Source organism: Argiope bruennichi, chromosome 4 (assembly GCF_947563725.1).
Source record: "Argiope bruennichi chromosome 4, qqArgBrue1.1, whole genome shotgun sequence".
Taxonomy (NCBI): Eukaryota; Metazoa; Arthropoda; class Arachnida; order Araneae; family Araneidae; genus Argiope; species Argiope bruennichi.
In genome coordinates this window covers 119,192,682-119,210,176 of record NC_079154.1, presented here as the reverse complement: position 1 = coordinate 119,210,176, position 17,495 = coordinate 119,192,682, and the positions used below count along the sequence as shown (strand labels likewise).

Below are 17,495 nucleotides of genomic sequence, written 5' to 3'. Positions count from 1 at the left end.
GGTTAAACAAAATTTCAAAAGCGACTGGATGCATATGGTTGCGGAAATGAGAAAGTGTTTCCAAAGCACTCATACTGTCAGTATATATGATAACACTACGCTGAGTAGAGATTGAAATTTCCTGTAGTGCGTGAGATATTGCAACCAACTCAGCAGTAAAAACAGAACAAACGTTGTTTAGACGATAGCTGCGTGTATCAGATGGAGTTACAATGGCACAACCAACATATCCATCTGATTTTGATCCATCTGTAAACACTGGGGTAAAAGAAGAATACTGACAGCGGTGCTGATGAAAAAGTTGTTGGAAAATAACAGGATTAGTTGAAAATTTATCAAACCCCAAGAAAGGGTTCAAAAAGGAAAAATTGGGAATATCCCAAGGAGGAAAAGAATAAAAATCAAGAAATTTAATGGCAACGTTATTAAGGTCCGAGTCGTGCAGGGAATTTTTGACTCTCCGACAAAAAGGTAGAATATGATAAGGTCGGGCATCATAAATTCTTTGAAGGTTTTCAGGAAAACTCATGCAATGAATGGGATGGTTTGGGACAGATTGTGCACGGAAATAAAACAAGGTAGATAATTTTTGACGCCGCAAACAAAGTGGCAACTGGTGACAAATTACATATAAACTCTCAACTGGAGAGGTGCGGAAAGCACCAGAGCAGATCCTGAGAGCAGAGTGATGGACAGTATCAAGATGTCTCAAAACAGAAAGGCGGGCAGACCCATACACCATACACCCATAATCCATGCGTGAAAGAATGATCGCTTGATATATACGGAGTAGGGAGGTTCGATCGGCACCCCAAGATGTTTTAGAAAGTACTTTTAAAATGTTCAAATTTTTCTCACACCTCTTCCGCAAGTTTAAGACATGTGGAAGGAAAGTGAGTTTGCGATCGAAGATCACTCCCAAAAATCTTACTTCAGTCACAACTGGAATTGGTGTATCACGTATCTTTACAACAGGATCTAAATGCATATTTCTCTTCTTACAGAAGTGAACACATTGACTCTTCTCAGGAGAAATAGCGTGACCATTTTTATTACACCAAGTAACCACTTTATTGACTGCATTTTGTAATTGTTGTTCGATTAAATTCATGTTACTACCTTCACATGAGATCTGCAGATCATCAACATAGAGACTGGCTTGAACAAATGAAGGCAAATAATTTAAAATTTGACTAAGATGCACAGTAAAAAGTGTGACGCTGAGGACACTTCCTTGTGGAACACCCTCAGCTTGTATAAAATGATTTGAATAAAAATTACCAATACGAACTCGAAATATACGATGAGATAAAAAGTTCTGTAAAAATATAGGCATGTTTCCTTTAAAACCAAATTTAAAAAGTGTAGAGAGTATGCCATAGCGCCACGCACGGTCATATGCTTTCTCAATATCAAAGAAAATGGAGACAAGGTGGTTCCTCCTGACAAATGCGTTCCGAATTTGTGTTTCCAATAGAATGAGATTATCAGAAGTTGATCTGCCTCTACGGAAACCACTCTGAAACTGGGGTATGCATCCTTGTTTCTCCAATTCGAAGATTAGACGAGCATTGACCATGCGTTCAAAGGTCTTGCAAACACAGTTGGTAAGGGCAATAGGTCTATAGTTCAGAGGGTTTAATGGATCTTTCCCAGGTTTTAGAATTGGAATTACAGTAGCCTCGCTCCATTGTTTAGGGTATTTATGTTCAGTCCAAATTCTGTTAAAAAGTAACAACAAATTAGATAAGGAGGTTTCATTTAAATGGCGAAGCATGCTATAAGTTATTCCGTCTGGCCCCGGGCTTGTGTCTCCGGCTTGAGACAGAGCCGTTTTCAATTCAAACATCCTGAATTCAGAGTTGTATGTTAAAGTATTTCGGTCATTAAAATGCAAAATCAGTCGCTCCGCAAGATTCTTAATTTCCAGAAATTCAGAACTATAGGAATCAATTGCGGAAACTTGTGCGAAAGCATGACCGAGAATATTAGCTACTTCTAATGGGGAGGAATGCACTAAGTTTCCTGTTTTTAAAACAGGAATGGAAGTTTCACTATAAATCCCATTTGCAGCTTTTACCTTTTTCCACAACAGTTTGGTAGAAGTTGAGGATGTGATCGAAGACACAAACTTGATCCAAGATTCCCTCTGACTACGTCTGCGAATGCGTCGAGCTAAGGCTTTGGCTTTCTTAAAAGCCACAAGATTTTCTATCGTAGGGTACCTTCTAAAAATATTCCAGCGTTTTTTCTGATTCTTATAACTATCGCGGCAAGCTTCATTCCACCACGGTCTGCGAAATTTTCTCAGACGTGGGGAGGTCTTTGGAATGGTGGCATTTGCGGCACTTATTATGCTGTCAACGACTTGCTGCACAGCGTCCGTGATATCGTTAGTATTGACCATGATCTCAGTGATTTCTGCCAAATGAGAGAAAGCATCCCAGTCTGCTCGCTGGAATAGAAAACGCGGAGGACAAGGAGTCGCACCGCCGCTATCAGCATGCGAGACCATAATGGGGAAGTGATCACTATTGTAAAGGTCTTTGCTTACAGCAAAATTCAGCAATGGCATGAGCTCAGGAGAACATATGGCCAAATCAACACTATGGAAGCTGCGTGTGGGTTCATGAAAGTAAGTCTTCTCGTCATTATTAAGGAGACAGAGGCAGTTATTAGAAATAAATTGCTCAATCTGTCGCCCACGAGAATTAGTACTTTCTGAACCCCACCAAACACTATGCCCGTTGAAATCGCCTAGTATAATAAGTGGTCTAGGAAGCTGGTCCACTAAATTGTCAAGATGTTGTTGATTAATGACATCATGAGGCGGTAAATATATACTACAGACTGTGACTAATGTTCGTGTGTGAACTTGCACTGCCACAGCCTGTAGAGGTGTATGCAAAGTAAGAGGTGTGCTTGGATATAGATTTGAAGTTAAGAGACAGACACCACCAGAACTCCGAGATCCTGTGTCTGCATCTTTCCTGATACAATTATAACCGCGCAATTTTATTGGAATACTGGGTGTTAAGAAGGTTTCTTGAATACCTAAACAAGTTGGATGAAATTTGCTTAAAATTGTCTTGATGTCTGGAAGTTTGGAACGTATGCCGCGACAATTCCATGAAAAGAAGGTACCCATTACGAGCGAGGTTTGGAAAAGGAGAGTGAATGGCCATTTATTGGAGTTGCCTGATCTTCGCAACTCATATCAAGTGCATCTTCATCCTCCGATGGATGGAGCTTAAAATCGGGAATGGTTGGTTTGCCCCCAAAAATGGACGTTAAGTCCTTATGGGCTATACCATCTTTCGCCAACCCCAAAGCAACTGAATTCCGTGAAGTAGACTTTTGCAGTTTCGAGGAAAGGTCTTTATGTGAAAGACCACGTTTTGCGAGTTTTAATGTCAGTGAGGACTGAGGTTTTTTTTTCCGGATTTTTTTCGATGTTGACAGGTGAGGTTTAGGAGATTCTGGAAGGCTTTTAACAGAATTCTCAGAATCCGATTCAGAAGTTTTTGCAGGAGGTTTTGTCTTTGTAGTCTGCTTCATACAGTTCTCACAGGAACAATTTATGCAAAACGATTTTTGGACAACGGAAGCATAACTTACACCGGGAGTAGGAGTTTGAGTTTGGACCCTACGCCTGGCTTCGGGGTATGATAGATTTTCTTTTATTTTTAATGATGTCACTTGTTTTTCCAAGTTCCAGCGTGGGCAAGATCGAGCATATGAAGGGTGATCACCACCGCAGTTCACGCACTTTTCTTTTGCGGTGCACTGCTGGCTGTCATGCCCTTTTTCAGCACAACGGGCACAAGTTAGTGTCCCGCGGCAATTAACTTTTGAATGGCCAAAGCGCTGGCACTGGAAGCATCTCAATGGATTTGGTATGTACGGGCGAACTGGTAACTTTATATAGCCCGCATATATATATTCTGGTATATTAGGACTGTGAAATGTAAGTACATAGTGTTTAGTTGGGAGTATTTGACCTTCTCGCCGAATTGAAATCTGGCGAACTTGCGTCACTCCTTGTGGTTTCAATTCATGGGATATTTCTTCTAAAGACACATTGAATAGTTCTCCGCAGGTAATAACACCTTTGGAGAAATTTAGAGATGTATGTGAATTCACGGAAACCGGAATATCTGCAAGAGCTTTGAGTTTGATAATTTGTTGTGCTTGTTTTTTGGTGTTTATCTCCACTAGCAGATCGCCAGATCGCATTTTCCGAATAGATACGACATCACCAACTGTAGCTGATATTGCTTTCTGCACAAGAAACGGTGAAACAGAAGAAAAGGTCTCTTTATTATCCGATAGACGCTTGATTACAAAAAACTTATCAAAATAATGAATATTAGTGGTAATATGGTAAACTTTACGCCCACTGAAGGGACCACGTTTGGAGGAGCCCATACGATATCAGAAAAGATTCGGGTCCGACGGCACCGCCCACCACGGAGCCCAACAAGGGAAGGCAGCCACCGGCTCTGGCCATTCCCAGCCTCGGCGCTTACCTTGATGCTAGCCGGAACCTATACGCTCGGAGTTACCCCCGGGGACAGTGACCACCCTTAACGCCAAGCCCAAGGAGTAACCCCATCGCTTGATCCCTAGCAGACTAGCCACTAGGGTGACCACCTACCAGCCGATTGATGCACAGGGGACCACAGTGCACCACCCGTCTTTCTAGTGGGTTGCCACGCACGGCCAACACGTGGGGTTTTGGCTGTCCATGAGAAGCAAGAAGCAAACAGAGCGGCGACAGCTTCTCATGGAGAGCTCCCTCGCTTGCCGTCGAGGGAAGGAAAGACGCAGCAAAAAGCAGAAGGCGTAGAGGAGAGCGAACTGAAAGGGAGTAAAGATCCCTGGGTACCTCGGGATTGGGACACCCGTACTCACCTATAGTAGGTGAGCCCCTGAGGGGATTGAACAAAAGGAATGAAGTGTAAAAGAAATGACTGTATCTGGTAAGACAACAGCGAAAGAGACATGATTAGATGATTTTGACCCATCGGTATAAATTGGAAGAAAGTCTTTGTATTTCTGTCTGTGTTCAAGGAAAATTTGCTGATATATAACTTCTGTTGTCTCAGATTTGTTAAAAGTGTTGAATGGGTTTAAAAGTTGTATATTAAGATTTTTCCAAGGTGGAAAGTCATTTACCAGCTGTGGAGTAACTTGTAGGTTAAGTAGGTTTTCTGAAAGGAAGTTCTGGACTCTTGTAAAAAATACTGGTGCGGACGACTTTCTAGCCTCTTGCAGTCTAACTAAGTAAGGGCGAAGTTTAAAATCATAAAATGGATGTTTTGTGTATGACTGAATTCTAAAATAATACTTCAAAGTCAGCATTTGTCTTCTTATATCAAGGGGAGGTTCGTAACATTCGATATAAAGGCTTTTCACAGGGGATGTCTTAAATGCTCCGGAACAAAGTCTGAGTGCTGTATGATGAACTGGGTCCAGTTTTTTTAAAACACTTTTTCTGGCAGATCCATAAATTTCGCTGCCGTAATCCAACTTAGAGAGCACCGTGGCTTTATATATTTTAATCAAAGAGTCTCTATCCGCTCCCCAAGCTGTAGATGATAAGACTTTTAAGATATTCAAAGATTTTTCGCATTTTTTCCTTAATAATTTTACATGAGGGAGAAAGGTTAGCTTTTTGTCAAAGATTATGCCCAAGAACCGGATCTCGTCCAAAAATGGAATGATTTCCTCATTTAATTTGATTTCTGGGTTTGAGTGTAAATTTCTTTTACGGCAAAAGTGAACACCCGCAGTTTTTGATGTAGAAATATTAAAACCATTATTATTGCACCATTGTGTGATACCATTAACTGCAATCTGCAACTGTCGTTGTATAAAACTCATATTTATCCCCGTACATGAAATGTAGAGGTCGTCAACGTATAAATGGCCCTTAACAGTAGGCGATAGTTGTCTAAAAATACTATTCATTTTTAAAATGAAAAGCGTCACACTTAAAACACTGCCCTGAGGGACACCTTCCTCTTGGATGAAGAAGTCTGAAAATTCGGACTGCACTTTAACATGAAATTTCCTGAGTTTCAAAAAATTCCTTATAAAAATAGGTAGGTTTCCTCTTAGTCCATGATCATGCAAATCTTTCAAAATTCCGTATCTCCAGGTCCGATCATATGCCTTTTCGATGTCGAAAAATATGGCGACTAAGTGCTTTCTTTGTAAAAATGCGAGGCGGATGTCTGTTTCAAGGGCCAGAAGATTATCGGTGGTGCTACGACCCCTCCGAAATCCACTCTGAGATGGATGAAGAATGTTATTGTTTTCCAGGTAATAAATTAGTCTACGATTAATCATCCGCTCAAGTAATTTACAGAGGCAACAGGTTAAAGCAATGGGACGATAGTTTGATGGATTCTGAGGATCTTTTCCTGGTTTCAACACAGGAATTATTATTGCGTTTTGCCAAATAGTAGGAAAGTAGTGTTCACGCCAGATACGATTGTAGAAAAGTAATAAGGCTTTTTGAGACTCGACTGTTAAATGTTTGATCATGGAGTAGCTAATATTGTCCGGTCCTGGAGAAGAGTTGTGGACACTAGATAAACATGATTGCAATTCCAGAAACGTTAGATCACAGTTGTAGGGCAAAGTAGACCGAGAATTAAAGTTTAACACTTGTTTTTCAGCATTCTTTTTGTAATTCAAAATTTTGGAGGGGTAATTTTGGCTGTTAGAAGTATACGCGAAAGTTGAGGCAATGCAATTTGCAATATCTTTTAAGGATGAAATTGTATTTCCTTTATGTATTAAAATAGAAACGGCGTTAGTGTGAGAAACACCTGAAGCTCTTTTTACTTTATTCCACAGAGAACGGCTAGATATTTTAGAGGTGATATTAGAGACAAAGTTTCGCCAAGAAATTCTTCGACTGCGTCGTTGTATTTTTCTGGATTCTGCTCTGGTCTTTTTAAAATGGATAAAGTTTTGTGTGGTGGGATATCTTCGAAAAATACTCCAGGCCTTTTTCTGTTTTTTGTATGCCTGTTGGCAATCGGCATTCCACCAGGGCTTGTTTTGTTTTCTTCTACTACCGGACGTTTTTGGGATGGAATTGTCTGCTGCATCGATTATAGTGTTGACAATATGTTTTAATGCTTCCTCAATAGTTGAAGATTTAATTATATGAGAATTAATATTAGCCAGAGTGGTGAATTTCTGCCATTCTGCTGCATTTAAAACATATTTAGGTGGATGATATGAACCAGTGATACTGTGTCTATTATCTGTTATAATTAAAGGAAAGTGGTCACTATTATATAGATCATTGTCAACCGTTAAATTTAGAAAAGGTAGGAGTGCTGGAGAACATATTGCCAGATCAACTGAATGGAATGTTCGCGTTGGTAAGTGAAAATGTGTTTTTTCATCTGTATTTAAAAGGCATAAATTATGGTCAACAAGAAGTTGTTCGATTTTTTGACCTCGAGTGTTTGAATTACAACTACCCCATAAGGTGTTATGACCGTTAAAATCTCCCAAAATAATGAACGGAGATGAGAGTTGGGAAATTAAGTTATTCAGATCTGTTTGATTAACTGTTTCGTTGGGAGGCAAGTAGAGACTGCAAATAGTGATCAAAGATTGCGTGTGAACGCGGATTGCCACTGCTTGAAGATTAGTGTTCAGAATCAAAGGTATAGATGGGGTATTACTTGCTGTAAGAATTGCAACGCCACCAGACGCTCTATTTTGTATATGGTGTTTACTAAAAATTTGGTAATTAGGAATATTATTTTTATCTGTTTTAAGATATGTCTCTTGTAGTGCAATACAGGTTGGCTGATATTTATAAATGAGGTCTCTAAGTTCTGAAGACTTGTTCATAAACCCTCTACAGTTCCAGGAAATAAAGGCAGCCATTAATTACAAACCAAAAAACAGAAAAAGGAGAGACTGAAGAAGAAGACAACAAAGGGAGCTAGAAGTCACCAGCCTCACTGGTGGACATTTCCTCTTCAGATGGATGAACTTTAAAAAGTGAATCACTATCTTCACCATCATCATTAAGATTTTTCTTTCTAGAATCTTTTAAAAAGTCTTGTCGGGTAGGTGACCGATTTGCAGAAGTATTTAAAATATTTTGATCTCTTTTATTGGCTAGTAGGCGAACACGTTTGCTCGATTTCGATTCCTTCACTTTCTCTTTATCATTTGACTTCTTCATCATTTTTTTATTTTCCCGAGCACTTTTTGAATTTGTCTTTACAGGGGATGAATTGTTCTTTGTTGATAAGGATATATTCGGATTACTTGGAGACTTATTTGATGCCGTCTTTATGTCTAATAAATTATTTGTAGGAATTGCAGATGCATTTGCTTGTTCATCATTGCTAATAGTGGGATAAGGTGGGTTTGGTTGGATTTCTAGTACTGGAGTTGAATTGGTAGTTGCATGTGATACGGCGGGGGACGATGAAGCATTCTCCCAAGACTTTTTAATTGCAAGAAGTTCTAGCCAGTCACTTTTTTTAATTGTTATTAATTCATTGTTAACCGGAGTATTTGCTGTTGTAGTTGATGTAAGATTATTTGTGGCAGAAGTTGTTTGTTGTGATGGGGAGACTGATGGATTTAGTGCAGATGCATAAGAGAGGTTTGGTTTTGGTGTTCTGTCGGCAACTATTTTTCGAGCATCTGGGAAAGAGAGATTTTTTGTTATTTTAACCGTCAGGATTTCCTTTTCCAATTTATAATGTGGGCATGATCTTGAATACGATGGATGATCACCATCGCAGTTATAGCATTTTGTTTCTGTAGAATTGCAGGTGTTGCTTTCGTGATCTGAACTAGAGCACCGAGCACAAATTTGTTTTCCCCGACAAGCTGTTATTGTGTGGCCAAACTTTTGGCATTTAAAGCAGCGCAGTGGATTAGGTATAAAGTGTTTAACCGGGCAGTTTATATAAGCTATTTTAACGGATTTTGGTAGTACAGGAGTGTCAAATGTAAGAATGAGATGTTTTGTTCGGAGGTTCAGGCCATTTCGTTTGATTGTAATTCGGCGGACTGCTATGACTTTTTGGCTTTTCAGACATTCGAGAATATCTTCTTCCAGATCTTTTTGAAATTCGCTTTCGGATATTACGCCTCTGGATTGATTGAGTGTACGATGTGGAGCGACTTTGACATCTATATTCCCTATTTTTTCTAGTTTCAATATATTTTCCGATTGTTTTATATTCATGACTTCTATTAATAGTTTTCCGCTGTTCAGTTTTTTAATTGATTTTACCTCTCCGACAAGGGCAGAGATACTTTTATGGATTAAAATGGGAGAGATGTTCTTCAAGTTATTATTTTCAGAAAAAATTACAAAAAATTTTAAAAAAGCATTACTTTGTTGATAATTAGAAATACCCATGCGATATTTAGAAGTATTCGGGCTCGACGGCACCGCCCACCACGGAGCCCAACAAGGGATGGCAGCCACCGGCTCTGGCTCACCCCAGCCTCGGCGCTTACCATGGTGCTGATCGAAACCTATACGCTGGGAGTCACCCCCGGGGACAGTGACCACCCTTAACGCCAAGCCCAAGGAGTGACCCCTTCGCTTGATCCCCTTGAGCAGCCCAGTTAAATGCCCGGGATACCGGCCGATTGATACACCGGAGACCGAAATGTACCACCCGTCTAATGGGTCGCCACGCACGGCAAACACGTGGGGGTATTTGCTGTCCATGAGAAGCAGGAAGCAAACAGAGCGGCAACAGCTTCTCATGGAGAGCTCCCTCGCCTACCCTCGAGGGAAAGAAGAATGATAGTCTAAAGCAGAAGACGGAGGGGAGAGTAAACATAAAGGGAGTACAGATCCCTGGGTACCTCGGGATTGGGACACCCGTACTCACCTATAGTAGGTGAGCCCCTGAGGGGAGAGAACTTTTTGGAATAGTGGAATAGTGGTATTTGCGGCGTTTATTATTATATCAACAACATGTTGTATTGCTTCTGATACGTCTGATGTACTGACCATAGCTTGAGTGATATCTGCCAATTGCATGAATGCAGCCCAGTCTGCTCGTTGGAAAAGGTAACGTTGGGGGCATGAAGTCGTATTATCTCCATCAGCATACGAGACGACAACTGGGAAATGGTCACTATTGTATAAATACTTTTCAACAGAAAAGTTCATCAATGGTAACAGCTCAGGAGAGCATATGGCTAGATCAAGACTATGGAATGTACGTGTGGGTCCATGGAAATAAGTATTCTCTTCACTATTGAGCAAGCAGAGACAGTTGTTAGAAATGAACTGCTCAATCTGCCGTCCACGAGAATTCGTGTTATCCGAACCCCACAACGTACTATGGCCGTTGAAATCTCCTAGTAGAATAAAAGGCGATGGAAGTTGGTCCACTAAGTTGTCAAGATCTTGTTGTCGTATGATATCATTAGGTGGTAAATATATAGAACAGACTGTGACCAAAGATCGTACATGTACCTGTACAGCCACAGCCTGAAGAGAAGTATGCAAGTTTAGAGGTGTGCTCGGATACAGATTGGATGTGAAGATACAGACACCTCCAGAACAGTTAGCTCCAGTGTCTGCATCTTTCCGAACACAATTGTAACCCCGTAATTTAATGGCAATATTGGGTCTCAAGAAAGTTTCTTGGACACCAATGCAAACAGGATGAAACTTGTTAATGATGGTCTTGATTTCAAACAGTTTGGGCCGAATGCCGCGACAATTCCAGGAGACGAAGGTACCCATTAAGAGAGGTTTTGAAGGGGAAAGAAAATGCGCATTTGTTGGAGTTGCCAAATCTTCGCAACTCATCCCGAGATCATTTTCATCCTCAGAAGGATGCAACTTTATATCGGGCCTATTGGGCATGCCACCAAAGATGGACGATAAGTCCTTATGGACAATATCCTGCGTCGCCAGCCCCAGAGCGACAGAATTTTTTGACTTTGCTGCTTTTAGCTTCAATGGGAGATATTTTTGAGAAAGACCTCGTTTTGCTAATCTTAATGTGAGCGACGATGTTTTTGATTTTCGCTTAGGTTTCTCTCTAGTTTCCTTGGGAGGATCAGGGTTACTGCTGATGGAGTTTTCAGTGTCTGAATGAGAGGTTTTAATATTATCTTTTGTTTTTGTAGTTTGTTTAATACAATTTGCACATGAACAATTAGCACAAAACGTTTTTTTAACTACGGAAGCATAAGTAATACCAGGAGTAGGAGTCTGAGCTTGAACTCTACGCCTGGCTTCAGGATAAGTTATGTTTTCTTTAATTTTTATTGTTGCGATTTGTTTTTCCAGCTGCCAACGCGGGCAGGATCTAGAGTAAGACGCATGATTATCACCGCAGTTCACGCACTTTTCAGGTGCGACACATTGCTGGCTATCGTGGCCTTTTTCTGCGCAGCGCGCGCAAGTGTCGGTTCCACGGCAATGTAATCTTGAGTGGCCAAAGCGTTGGCACTTAAAACATCTGAGTGGATTCGGGATGTAGGGTTTAACAGGCAACTTGATATAGCCGGCATAGACATGTTCAGGCAATTTAGGTGATTTGAATGTCAGAATGTGGTGCTTTGTTTCAATTATCTCACCATCCCTCTTGATGGTAATGCGTTTTACATTTATTACTCCCTGAGGTTTCATCTCCTCTGTGATTAATTCGACAGGAAGATTGAAAATTTCACCACAGGTAATTACACCTTTGGATGTATTTAGTGACTGGTGTGGAGTGACACTAACTCGAATTGTTGCTAACGCTTTCAGCTTTTATATGTTCTGGGCTTGTTTTCGAGTGTTGACTTCTACTAACAAGTCACCAGACCTCATCTTTTTTATTGAATTCACTTCACCAACAGTAGTTGTGATTGCCTTTTGGACTAAAAATGGAGACACTGTCTGAAAAGTTTCATTCTTATCTGATAATCGCTTTACTATGAAATATCTATCAAAAAGTTGTTCAAAATGAGAATTGATATGCACATTATGACGCCCACTGAAGGGACCACGTTTGGAGGAGCCCATACGATATTACAAAAGATTCGGGTCCGACGGCACCGCCCACCACGGAGCCCAACAAGGGAAGGCAGCCACCGGCTCTGGACATTTCCAACCTAGGTACTTACCCTAGTGCTAATCGGTACCTATACGCTGGGAGCTACCCCCGGGGACAGGGACCACCCTTAACGCCAAGCCCAAGGAGTAGCCCCTTCGCTTGATCCCTAGCAGACTAGCCACTAAGGTGACTAGGTACCAGCCGATTGATACACCGGGGACCACAGTGCACCACCCGTCTTTCAAATGGGTCGCCACGCACGGCCAACACGTGGGGGTTTTGGCTGTCCATGAGAAGCAAGAAGCAAACAGAGCGGCGACAGCTTCTCATGGAGAGCTCCCTCGCTTGCCGTCGAGGGAATGAAGAAACAGCAGAAAGCAGAAGGCGTAGGGGAGATTGAACATGAAGGGAGTAAAGATCCCTGGGTACCTCGGGATTGGGACACCCGTACTTACCTATAGTAGGCGAGCTCCTGAGGGGCGGGTGCATTTCGGATCTCTCCCGTTGAGAGCCTGCATGTTATCTGTCACCAAATGCCCCTAAATTTAAGGCGTAACAAATTGTCCGCTTCATATTATTTCCGAATCATGTCAGTGTGAAAGCACCCTTTACGTCAAATGGGGTCAATTCATGTGACGTAAAAGTCACATGTCATGAGCTATCCACGCATGGCATTTAAGTTTCATCCGCACTGCTTTCGTCGATCAGTCTGCCATTAACGTTCTCCGCCGAGTATGAAGCGGATTTTATTGTTTACATTTGAAGTTATAATTTTTGAGTCATTTTCTTTCCTCTTATTATGTGATAAAAGAGGAAATACTGGTGTTCTGATGGATGCTTTAATACGAAACACAAGAGTGACTGTCATGATAAAATGTTTTTTTGTTTTTTTATTTTCCTTTCAACAATCCTGCCTAGGGTTGGTAGCTTTGGTATAGATTTTTTCAAGCCTTCGAAGTCGGTGATATGCTTCGATGATTTTGAAGAATTCATTCAGTGTGTGTTCATTTATTTAATCGTAAATGTTTCAGTAATTTTTTAGAAAAATTCTTCGACAAAAAGAAATCGGTAAGCGATTTGAAAACAAAAACAATCAAACAAAATCGTGAGAGCATTTCTAATTTACTTTATTCACATTTGATGAAATGTTTGATTATTTTGAATATGCGTAGGAGGTTTTAAAATGTTTACATGAATATTACATTGCATTTTCTAAAAACTCTTATCTAAATTTAATTAATGTAAGTAAACAAACTCCTGCTGCAAAAATAACAACTGCCATAATGCTAAACTTAAGTGGAAGTGAATAAATTTCTTAAAGATTTATTTAATAAGTGAAATCTTTACTAACTACTGAAAATTGAATTTTCTTATTGACTGGTATATATATAATTGATGTAATCGAAATTGTAAACATAATTTATTCGATATATACTAATTTGAATTTCATGTTCTTTCCTCTGAGCAAACTGAAAACATCAAAGTCTCAATATTAATAATAATCCTTACATAAGAAAAAAAATGTAATAATTTTATTAGTAAGCTTTAAAATATTAACTTAAGAGTAATAATTTATTTTTAAAAAGAACTATATTTATAAGATTCAACATTCAATAATATTTAAATAATATGTAAAAAAAGAACATATGTAATTTTTCAAAAACACTGCCATAGTCATAAAGCAGCACCAAACGAATTAAAAAGCGACGTTAATTAATTATGCAAAAACAATAATTCCATTGAAAATACTAATTAAAATTTTAATATAAGAAATAAAATTATATAACTACGAAAATTTGGAGAAAATAATTCAAAATATTATCTTTAAAAAAAATCATAAGTTTTTAATAATTGATCGGCTAGCGTAACATTTACTAATGGTTTCATCAACGTTATCGGCAGACATTCCCACATGCGCAGAACGGTTGAAAATTGAACAGAAACGGTTTGTTTGGTACCTGACACGTGACCGTGAATTGACCCCATTAAATTTCCGCCTGTTCTTCGCAGATTGTATAATACTCGTCCATTCATTCATATTACTATTAAATCAGCTGATCTGTTTTGTTTTCCACCTTGGGATATACCGCAATTTTCTTTTCTAAATCCCTTCTCAGGATTCGAAAAATCCTCAACTGCACCGATTATTTTCCAACAGATGTTTCTATATCATCGCTATCGGTTTTCTACCTTTACACCAATTTTCACGGATGGCTCGAAATCAGATGGTCATGTTGGCTGTGGAATCATACTACCATCTGATATACTGAGCCACCGTTTACACAATTGTTGTTCAGTTTTTACTGCTGAGTTGGTGGCCATTTTCTGCGCTCTTCAGAAAATCTCCCCTTCTACTCAGCGTACATTTATTGTTTATACTGATAGCATGAGTGCTTTGGAGACACTAACTCACTATCACAATCGGATGCACCCGATTGCTGTTAGAATTTTATTTATCTTGCGCCTGTTACAAAATGAAGGCTTTCAAATTATTCTCTGTTGGGTGCCGAGTCATGTTGGCATTGCTGGAAACGAAATGGCGGTTTTAATGGCAAAATCAGCAGCGAATGCTTTGTCTCAGGGACTTCCTTATTGCGATATTAAGAAGTCCTTGGCTAAACACATTTTTTCTTCTTGGCAATTGACGTGGGATCAGTGAACCGAAAGTAAATTACATTCCATTAAACCAACTATTGGATTGTGGTCTGTTCTCCCTATACGTGAGGTTGATGTCAAAATGACTCGCCTGCGTATAGGACATACTCGCTTCACGCACAAACATCTTCTTTTCGGTTAAGCGGCACCAAAGTACCCCACATGCCGTGTGGATTTTACTGTTAAACATATTTTAATTGAATGTACTGATTTTAACTTCCAACGTATTCGCTTTTTTCATTTAACTTCGTTGAACTTGCAGGACCTGGTGGGTGAAAATCCCCACCCAAATATTTTTAAATTTTTAAAAGCTATAAGATTTTATACTTTTATTTAGTATGTGGAATATCTGTCTTATCACTGTGATCAATAGAACCCAGACATTGATTCCTTCTTTAATTAGTCTATCATTTTTTTAACTAAATTTGTTATTTAAATCTACGTTTTACCTCACTTTTATATTTTACCATTGGATTGGCGCAGCATAGCCAAATATGGCTCTGGCGCCAATAAACAGCACAAACCAAACCCTCGCCTACCCTAGAGGGAAAGAAAAAAGGAGATAGCAGAAGGCGCAGTGTAGAGTAAACATAAAGGGAGTAAAGATCCCTGGGAACCTAGGGATTGGGTCACCCATACTCACCTATAGTAGGTGAGCCCCTGATTGGGGCTTTGTTTATGATACTTGCAACTCTTCTCTTGAATACATTTATGGTTATTCCACAAGGAAAACTGCACAAGGAATTTTCTATATCGCCATATCCATCTGGTCTATTACACTCAAAGCTGAATCGAAAATAAACACTAAAAACCATACGTTTGGCGCAGTATGGCCATGAATGGCTCTTGCGCCATTAAAATCCAACAACATCGAAAATAAACAAGAAAAGGGTATACTAAACAACAACAACAACAACGACATTGTGCTGTTGTTTTGCCTTGTCATTCGTAGAAATTTTTTTTTCGTAGGGTGTTGTACTTTGTGCATGTGCTTCTTATTTTATAATTCCGCAAAAGAGAATGCGATTTCAGTTTTAGTAAATTCAGCTGGCAATGTAATTGAGTGCTTCATGTCATTAGAACATTTTTCTCTCGGTTCAAATATGAAATTTTTGCGCACTAAGAGTGTATTTTTTTGTATGCAACGTGCAATTATGTCTTTATTCTGGCCAATGAAATTTCAGAGTTCAGGATAGATTCCTGTCGCTGAATTTGCAGTTGAATATTTTGATAGTGGAAAAATTCGATGATTATTTTTGATTGTGAGTAGGTTCTTTCCTGAATCTCTCGTAAAATAACTATTCGTTTTTAAAATGAACGCTGATGTGTAGATTTAAAACCACACAACTCTATTAAAAAATCTTTCAGTTGTAAGAAACTTGAAAAAATTTACCTTATCAAACATCTTATGATGAAAATTCTGGATCTTATTTCGTTTGTTCCAGTTTCAACATCATAAAATCGTGAAGAAATGTCTTTAAATGTAAGCATTTGAATACTGTAGTCTTATAAAAGATTGATTTGAATAAAAAACAATCAAACGATTAGCAAATATCCTATACTTTTTCACAGTCCTGTGAATATTTTATAGTTGTTTAGTTTTCCGCTAAGATAAGAAAAAAATACACAAATACCTTATCTCTTCCTGCAAACTTCAATAAATATACAGTGAATTTCTCACTCCCACCCGCATATGAAGTGTACAGTATTTATTTTTGAATATTTCTCTTGTTTTTTAACCACAAATATGAAATGCTCTTAAAATGCATGCAATGAGGGATTTTAATTGTTAACTGATTAGACTTTGCGCTATTAGACGCAATGTAAGCGATAGCCCTATGATTGATCGTTTGCAAAATGAAATCTCTATCTCCATGTATGCAAAATGAAATCTATCTCCATGTATGCAAAATGAAATCTATATCTCCATGTATGCTCTTCTTAGATGATTCTTATCTTTCTATCCTAATGAGGGGGAAAACTTGCAAATTGTTTGCAAGGAGCCCTGTTTTTCTTACGTTTCCGAGCTAGGCAGTAGAAAGTTTATTCTTGCAGGTATGGCAAAAAAAAGTTGTCTAGAATTTGCTGTACTTAATTTATCAACATTTTTTTTTTTTACCATAAGCGTGGCTGGTTGGTTGCTTGGGGTTTTATGGCGCAAGAGCCATATCTGGCTATACTGCGCCAAGCAAAATGTAAAGTAGGCTTTATCGATAATTAAAAATATCTACAGCACCAGACTATGATAAAAAGTTTCATAAAACATAAATATATAATATTTAAAAATGTAAAAAAGAAAACAAACAATTATTTTGAAAAAGTGTAAAAAGGAAACGAATGATGGAAAGTTGTTAAAAATTTTAAAGTGATAAGGCATAAGTAATTTGTGAAAACATCAAATGCGATTTAAAAAGCCTGTGGCTCTCAGAAAGTTAAAAATATTTGGGTGGTATTTCTCACCCACCAAGTCCTTCAAAATTACTGATGATGTATGAAAATATTGGATACGATGCGAGTTAAAAGTAGGGCATTCAATCAAGATGTGTTTTACACTAAAATCAACATGGCAGGCCAGGCAATGTGGTGCCCTTTCGCCAAAAATAAGGTGCCTGTGCGTAAAATGTGTATGTCCTATACGGAGGCGAGTCAACTTGACATCCACCCCACGTACAGGGAGGACCGGCCACGAGCCAATGTTACTCTTCACTTCATGCAGTTTGTTATGGATCTGCAGATCCCATTTACTTTGCCAGATAGAATAGATGT

At 39.0% G+C, this 17,495-nt stretch overlaps 1 protein-coding gene across 1 annotated transcript; it reads right to left on the bottom strand.

Annotated features, from left to right (window-relative positions):
* Nucleotides 1–3,147: 3,147 nt before the first annotated feature.
* LOC129966416 (uncharacterized) lies at nt 3,148–4,236 on the bottom strand. Its single transcript, XM_056080837.1, has one exon. It carries the CDS (start codon nt 4,234–4,236, stop codon nt 3,148–3,150), a length of 1,089 nt encoding a protein of 362 aa, XP_055936812.1.
* Nucleotides 4,237–17,495: the final 13,259 nt, after the last annotated feature.